The sequence below is a fragment of the Manis pentadactyla genome, chromosome 11, assembly GCF_030020395.1.
Source record: "Manis pentadactyla isolate mManPen7 chromosome 11, mManPen7.hap1, whole genome shotgun sequence".
Lineage (NCBI taxonomy): Eukaryota > Metazoa > Chordata > Mammalia > Pholidota > Manidae > Manis > Manis pentadactyla.
The window spans coordinates 1,247,023-1,254,946 of NC_080029.1; the positions used below are offsets into that span (position 1 = coordinate 1,247,023).

At 64.6% G+C, this 7,924-nt stretch overlaps 1 protein-coding gene across 4 annotated transcripts; it reads right to left on the minus strand.

Annotated features, from left to right (window-relative positions):
- Window positions 1–337: 337 nt before the first annotated feature.
- ZBTB42 (zinc finger and BTB domain containing 42) lies at window positions 338–7,924 on the minus strand. Of its 4 annotated transcripts, none has more exons than XR_005024216.2 (3): window positions 6,695–7,916; window positions 2,203–3,485; window positions 338–916 (listed from the first exon to the last, which is right to left on the minus strand). XR_005024216.2 is itself a non-coding variant. In XM_057488076.1 (3 exons), exons 1-3 carry the CDS (start codon window positions 7,312–7,314, stop codon window positions 2,372–2,374), a joined length of 1,149 nt encoding a protein of 382 aa, XP_057344059.1. In that variant the 5' UTR covers window positions 7,315–7,924; the 3' UTR covers window positions 338–2,371. The 4 variants fall into 4 exon arrangements, 3 of the variants coding, with proteins under 3 accessions (XP_057344059.1, XP_036738353.2, XP_036738355.2); XM_057488076.1 differs by having other exon boundaries at window positions 338–2,741; window positions 3,327–3,485; window positions 6,695–7,924; XM_036882458.2 differs by having other exon boundaries at window positions 338–3,485.

Sequence of the window (7,924 nt, forward strand, 5' to 3'; positions counted from 1 at the left end):
GGCCGCATCTGGGGCAGCGCTCCAGAGCGCCCACCGCGCTCCCGGGGCCCCCGCTGCCTCCTCTGTCCCCACCGGCCCAGACCAGCAGAGCCATCGGCACTGTGGGGGGTGGGTATTACCGCTGCCATCACGAAGATGACAGGGACACAGAAGGACAGCACTGCCCTAGAGGGCGGGTGTGTGCCAACGAGACCTCCCGCCACACGCTAAGAGCAAACAGCTGTCCTCGGGGTCACCTGGAGCCGGGCCCCCAAGGGCAGAGTAGCGGTAGGACCCTGGGGCAGGAGGCTGGGCTGGCCCAGGACCCCGCAAGCGGCTGATACAGGCTCCCACTCAGTTAGTGTCTCATTTGTATATATTTCATTTGAATTGTGTAGGACATCAAATTAAAAACCGACCTCTTCGCTTTACATTAACTTCACAGTAAGTGCTGAAAACAATGAATCCAGTGTTGATAACTCAGGGCAGGAAAGTAAATTTCTTCCCCCATGGAAGCCCCTGGGGAAAACCAGGGCCACTGCCACACCTCCCCACTGCCTGCTGGGGCCAGTGGCACAGCTGCCACGGATGCTGGCACGGCTCAGCCCTGCCATTTGCTAGGGTTGTGCACAAATGCGTGCACGCACGCTCACACGCGTGCGCACACACACACACACACACACACACGAAGAAACCTGATCATGGAGTACATGCCAAAAGACATGTCCCATGAGCCCTTCAGAGGTTGGAGGGCCAGAGACAGAAGAGTCAGAAGCAGGGGTCTCCTTTGCCCAGTGCCCTCTGGTCCACAGCTGTCCAGGGCTGCTGAGCTTGAGCCCCAGGGCTGGACTGTCATGCAGGCTGTCCACATGCTAGGAGAGCTGAGGGCACAGGGAGACGAGCCCGTCTGTCCACCTGCTGTGAAGGCCCACAGTCACTGCACTCCAGACTAGGCAGATGAATAAATATGACATCAAGTGTTGTCAGGAGAAGAGAAAATAACTTAAACGAGGCCAGGTGCCATCCTCAGCACCGACTCCAGCCACAGCAGAAACAGCCCACGCTGTGGTCTGAGGAAAGGATTCCAGGAGGCTGTGCCACCCGCTGGACACCAAGAAGCAGGGGCGGCCCCCCTCTGACCCCTCCTTGCCACAGCCACTGAAGGTCTGGCAGCTAGATTTGCAGGCAAGGCAGGGCAACCCTGACCAGCTGCACGCACAGAGGCCCTTCAATCTCAAAGCGTCAGTGCCCTGGCTGTGGATAGGGGTGGGGCCTGTGTTGGCCCACTGCCGCCCACCTTCCCCCCACCCCCTCCATGTGCAATGGCCACTTTCACCCGTACCCCACTGCAGGGAGGCAAAACCCTGCAAACAGGGCTCTTGGTAGACAGAGCGGCCTGTGGCTCAAGCCGAGTGCTCTGGAAATGACCAGCAGTACCAGGGGGACCTGGAGTAGGTGAACGAGCGACCTCAGGGTCAAGCCCACCGTGGCCCAGCAGCAGCCTATAATACTCAGGGCAGGTAGCTGCATTTCCAGGCCCCTCAGCCCTACCCTGGGGATGCTTGGAGGCACCCCGTGCCTTTGTGTTCAGGGAAGTGGCACCGCTCATCACACATGGGCAGACATCTGGCAACCTCGGGAGGCTCTTCTTGCATCTAAAGAGAATCCTTTCCAAACTCCGACTTTCTCTGCCCGAAGCCGCAGCGCGGTCAGGACTGCAAGCTCTAGAGGCCTTACCTCCCACCCCAGTGCCCACAACTCCAGAGCCACTTAGCTTCTGGCTGGTTCTGCTCCTGCCACCCTGGGGTCCCCACTGGGACCTGCACCCCCTACACCAACAGCTGTGCCCTGATGGCCCTGTCCCTGCTGGCATGCACTGCACCTGAGGCCTCCTCAGAAAGGGCTCCTGCTGCCACCCACCAGGAGTGGCCTGTTCTGTTCAAGCACCCTGTCGGGGACCCACACCAAGAACTTCTGTGATGTGTGCATCCTTCAGCGAGCACGGCATGGGGCTCATGGGGGCACACCAGAGTATGCCAGAGAGGTGGCCAGGGAAGCTCCCAGGAGGACAAATGCGCCTCCTCATGCCAGAGCTCAGGACCCCTCCAACCCCCTTGGAACTGGCTGCAGAGGACAGAGGGGAAGAGCATCTGGGTCAGAGCACGCAGGAGTGAGTCCAAGGGCTGGGGAGGGGGCGAGGCCTGGAGAAGGCTGGCCAGTCACCTGCGGGGGAGCACGACGTGGTGTTCCGGGGGCAGCGGTGTACTTTCTGCTGGCCCGAGTCCAGGCTCAGGGGCATCTGCCGGCCGAACTCTCTGTCCTTTACGCTCCGTCCCAGTGTCCCCCTGGGAAGTCCGCCCTCTCCTCCACCCCCACGACCCCCAGAGATATGTCACACGAGCAGGGACCTGACCAGGCCACAGTGGAATTTGCGGACGTGGCGGTAGAGGTCCCCGGACTGCGTGAAGCGGCGCTCACACCAGCGGCAAGCGTGAGGCTTCTCGCGAGTGTGCACCACGGCGTGGCGGCTCAGGTTGTGGGAGTACTGGAAACCCTTGCCGCACTGCACACACGTGTAGGGCTTCTCGCCTGAGTGCGTGCGCTCGTGCCTCTTCAGCGTGTATGTGCAGGAGAAGGTCTTCCCGCAGAGCGGGCAGGTGGGCACAGTGCCGTCGGGCGAGAGCTTAGCCCGGGAGCCATCCCGCTCGCGGAAGTGGGCGCTCAGGTGCAGCTGCAGCATGTGGGCGCTGGGGAACAGCTTGCTGCACAGTGGGCAGACACAGAGATGCCCGCTGGGACCCCGCTCGTCCCCCCGCGCCCCCCGCTCTGCATCCGGCTCCAGCTCCCTGCTGCCCACCCCACTGAACGGCAGAGGCTCCAAGCCCACTGTCTGGCCCTTGGATGCAGGAGCACAGGGTGGCTGCAGGGTGCTGTGTGGGCTCTGAGGGCCACTGCCCTCCTGTCCCGACAGCGAGTCCTGCTCATCTTTCACTAGTGGTGGGGTCCCTTGCTGCACCTGGCTGTGGGGGGCTGCCTGGAGGGTGCAGAGAGGGTGCACTGGCTCCTGCCTTGGGCGGGGCTTCAACGACAGGTCCAGGGCCCGGTCTGACTCCCCTGGGGGCTGCCAGGGGGGAGGTACCAGTGCTCGTGGAGGGAGGGCAGCCTTGACCCCAGTCCCGGGGAGCCTGGCCTTCTGAGCAGCAGGGCAGAGCTCAGGGGTCCAGGCAGGCAGGGGGCACAGGGGCGGGCCAGGAGGCCCCGGTTTTCCCGGAGGGGCTGGGTTCTCCCGGAGCAGCGCCTGCTCCCTCTCCCGGAGCCTGCCCTTGCAGACCTTGACGATGTCGTACATGTGCAGGTAGCTGGCTGCGGCCAGGACGTCCTCCACAGGCACGCTGCGCAGGTCGAGGCGGCCCTCGTACATGAAGTCCAGCAGGCGGCCGAAGGCGGGCGCCGTGACGATGTCGCCGTTGAGCCGCACCGTGTCGCGGCCGCCCGCGGGCCGGTCCCTGTAGAAGAGATGGAAGTACACGCTGCACGCGGCCAGCACGGCGCGGTGGGCCGGGAAGCGCGCGTCGCCCACCAGCACGGTGCAGTCACACAGGAAGCCCTGCTCGCGCTGCTGTCTCAGGCGGCCCAGCAGCCGCCCGCCGTGCTCCGGGAACTCCATGCCGCCGCCGTCATCACCTGGGCACAAACGGGACGCCCGTGAGCGCGCCCGGAGACGCCGCCGGCCCCGGACGCCCGACGCGCCCTCCCGGGGCAGGCGGCGCGGGAGGGCTGCGCGGGGGGCCGCGCGCAGCCGCCCGCCCGGAACCGCCTTGGGCACCTGCCCCAAGCAGGAAAAACTCGATCGAAAGTAAACAGGAGCCGCTCCTTCGGGGGCGGGTGCCCGGGCGCTGGCGGAGGGGCCCGAGCCGCGCAAACCTGCGCGCGTCCCCGCCGGGGCGCCCCTGAACTCCACTCCGGGGCGGCCGCCCGCCGCGCGCCCCGACGCCCGAGTCGCCGCGCCGCCGCCGCCCCCAGCCTCCGCCTGGCCGGCCAGATGCCGCCGCCGCCGCCGCGGGCCCCATTTAAGGAGCGCGGCCGCGGGGAGCGGGCCGGCGGGCGGGGCGGACGGAGCCGGGCGCCCGCCCCCGCGCTCACCTCCGCCGCCCCGGGCTTCGCTCCGGCTGCCGCCTGCGCCGCGCGCCCGCCCCGGTGCGGCCCCTGCGCGCGCGGGGCTCCGGGCAGCGCGCCCCGGCGGGGAGGGCGCCGGGCGGGGCGCGCTTCAACTTGGTCGGCCCGGCGCCGCCCGCTGCCCGCCCCGCCCCGGAGTGGGCGAAACTCGGGGCGGGGGCTGGAGGAGGCGGGCCGAGGCGACTTCCCGGGGCTGCGGAACCGCTGAGGTCACCCTCGCCGCCCCTTCCCTGTGCGCCCCGCCCGGCCAGGCCCGGCACGCCTCCAGCGGGGGCACGGGGGTGGGAGGGGACGCGGGGCGCGGCGGGGGAGGGGGCTCTCTCGCGATACTTGCTGCCTAGTCCTCCGTGTGGTCCCCCCACCCGGCTGCGCCCGGCTGCTCAAGGGCCCCCTCCGAGGACCAGCTTCGCTCCTGTCCCGCGCTGGGGCAGTTACCCGAGGGCGCACCTCGTGGGGCGCCGGCCTTGGGATGGAGGAGGGGGGTGCGTGGGCGGGGAGTCATAAATTTTGAGAAGATGACACCCCCTTCTTCGTTGAAAGCCTGTTTCTGAATAGAAGTTAATTTGCTGGGACCCTCTTTCAAATACTCAGGCGGGACCTCAACCGTGGAGTCCACAGCAAGGGACACTCCTCCACCCTCTCAGCCCACGTAGCTGCAGCGTCCGCCGGGGCCAGGCGCGCCCAGCCGTGCTTGCTCGAGACTGGGGCAGGACACGTCCCAGCAGACAGGGTCGGGGGGAGGCCCAAGCACCGCCAGAGTCCAGAGCAGGCAGGGAGTGCTCCGGGCGGGGACTGGAGGGGCTGTGTTGGCGTCCTGGGGGCACGCTGTATCAGGGGCAAGAGCGCCGTGGAGGCGTGAGGGGACATCTAGGTCTGCTGGGAGAAGGAGGTAGCCAGAGAGAAATAGAGAATGATCCCCAGCGGCATGACCTAAAAGGCTGCCCTTGACCGAGCGCGACTGACACCCTCTGGGCACTGCTCAGCTCATCCTACGACAATCCGGGTAGTTAGATGCTGGAGCATATAGGATGCTTGAGTTGCCCCGGGGGAAGGGCTGCATTACCGAGAATGGGACCCCGGCTGGCCAGGTATACAGGTGGGCAGGTGCTGGAGGAGCGAGGAGCCCTTCAACCTCCTCAGCTGCCCAGGGGTCCTAGTCAAACCCTGGGTGTGTGTGGGCCCTGGGACACACCACAATTAGGATCTGAAGTACGTGGGAAAGAAAGCCACATTTTTATGCTGAAAGAATTATTCGTGAATTATCTGAAATTCAAACTTGACCAGCCACCCTGCATTTTTATATCCTAAAACTGGCCCTGCAGCCTGGAGCCCTGGCCTCACTGTACTGGGCCACTGAGACCCCTGGGAGCCCACTGCACATCCAACCTTTACCCTCTCTGAAGAGGACAAGCCCCCTCAACCAAGCCCCGTCCCTCCACCCCTCGCCCCAGTCCCCAGCAGGAGGAGCTGAATTAAAGTCAGATCACAGCGAACCCAGATGTGATGGCCCCCTGGGGTCTTGTCTGGCTCAGAGCTCAAGTCCTGCCCACTGTCAGCTAGGACATGAACCTTCACCACTTTGAACCTCAACATTCTCACCTGTACGATGGGAAGATTAACTGCAGGGCCTGGCAAGACCCCGGGGTCTTTCACGACACACTCAGGTTACAAATGCCCTTCCCTGGCTCCTCTGTGTTCCCAGGTCTGCTCAGGGCACTGCCTGATGGTGGTGTCTCCTGACCACTGCAGCTAAGGTCCCCCCAGCCCGCCTTCTCCTTTTGTGGCCTTAGCTTCCTCCATAGCACTCCCATGGAATGTGACCACGCTATCCCAAGGTCCCCTACTGCATCCTTGTGCTAAGAAGTTGGTTGGGCATAAAACAGGGGTTCAGAAAATGTGTCTAGAGTGAATGTATGATGATGGCTTCTGTGAGGGATATCCACCCTGTTCCCCAATCTCTGTGCACCCACCTGCCCAGAGATGCCTTCCCTGGCCAGGCCTCTGTGCCCTCAGAGGCAGGGAAGGGAGGCAGTCCATGCTGCAGCTCTGGGCAGACAGCTCCCCAGCTAGGCAGGGAGGGAGGCCATGGGGCGGGCAGAGTGCCCTGGCCTGCCCTGCCTGGCTGGAGGGACAAAGTGCTCCTTGGGGGCCTGATAGAGGTTGTGGGGGAAGATGAAGATGAGGGCTGAGCAGGCTAAGATGCTGCCTACAGGAGCCTGGGGTTGGGCCTGGGAGTTGGGCACAGGTAGGGAGGGCTGGGGTAGGAGGAATGTGGCTGGGGGGAGGAGGGCCAGTGACAGGTCTGAATGTCTGAACTAAGTCCTCCTGTCCCACCACCCCAACCCCCCAGGAGGAGGGGCCACCCCAAGCAGCCCAGAGATGGCAGGCACTGGGGAGCTGGTGACACTCAGCCACAGGCTCCCTCTCAGGCCAAGCCCTGGGATGACAGGAGGCCGCTGCAGTGGTGGGGAACAGCCTCAGGGATGGAAGGCGGTGGGGGAGACAGCCATCTGGCCTGGAAGCTGCCCTGAGGCCCCACCTGAGTCCTGCCTGATGGCCGGCAGCTGCAGAAGGCGACAGAGCCCAAGGCCAGGAGCTCCAGGGAGGTCTGCACCCCCACGCCCTCCCCAAAGGCCAGGGTAGCAGGTTTTCTTGGGAACATCTGACGAGGGGCTCTCCAGCTGGCCCGGCAGTGTCCTGGGCGGCCTGACCATGGGCTTGGATCTCCCCCTGCCACTCTGCCGGTGGGGGGCCAGAGAGGGGTTTTCTTGGGGGAGGGGGCTCTGCCTTCCCTCCAGGAGGCCAGAGGTGGGGCTGGCCCTGCCCTCTGGGATAGCGGTTATAGGCTGGCTCCCGCAGGGTGCAGGCAGGACTGGGGGCTGCATGAACTGGACGTGGGGCTCCCAGCAGGGCTTGGCACTGGAAGGGCACCAGGGCCCCTCGTGGAGCTGGCAGGGAGGCCACATGGAGCTGGGCCAGCAGAGAGTAAGCCGGGAAGTTCTGGACCACAGTGATGCAGCCTCCTGGCCAGAAGCTGTTCCTCAGATGGCCAGCCTGCACCCCAGAGCAGCCTGGGGAGTTGCCACTTCTTCCATGAGAGGGTGCACTCCCGGGGGACCCCTCAGTGGTCCACGCCTCCACCCAGCCCCATTCTCTCATTCTCTGCCTCCTCCACCTCCTCTAAAGCATTGCCAGCCCAGGATGGGGTGCGTATGGAAACCTTTCCTGAGGGATCAGTGGATAGGTGGGACAGTCCCAAAGGGGGCCCTGGGGAAAGTTTTGTGGGGTGAGTGGTGGACATTGGACATCTGGGGTGACCCTCAGGTCAGGTTTCAGGCCCCAGAAGCACAGACGGCCAGGCCTTTCACTTGGTCCCCGGGAGGTGGCGCCTTGCCTGGGGTACACGGTCAGAGCCAGTACAGCTGTGCTGGGTTGGGGGACAGGGGCCAAGGGGAGAGGCCAGAATGGAAGTGAGGGTCCCTTTCCAGAGGAGCAATTGCCCCAGAACAGGGGAGAGTCCTTCTCCGATGAACATCCTCTCTCAGTCAGTCCGAGAGGCTGGCCTGGAGCCCCAGTTCTTTTCCAGCTGGCAGTGCCATCCTGGGCGCTTGCTGGGCTGCACCTCCCTCTGCCTCACATCATGTCTGTCGCCCCCAGGCTGAACTCTGACCCAGGATGAGGAACAGAAATGCCCCCTCTCCCCCTGCAAAATACATACGAGACCCAGGAAGGTAGCTACTAGAGCCTTGTTTTACAGAAGGGTAGCTAT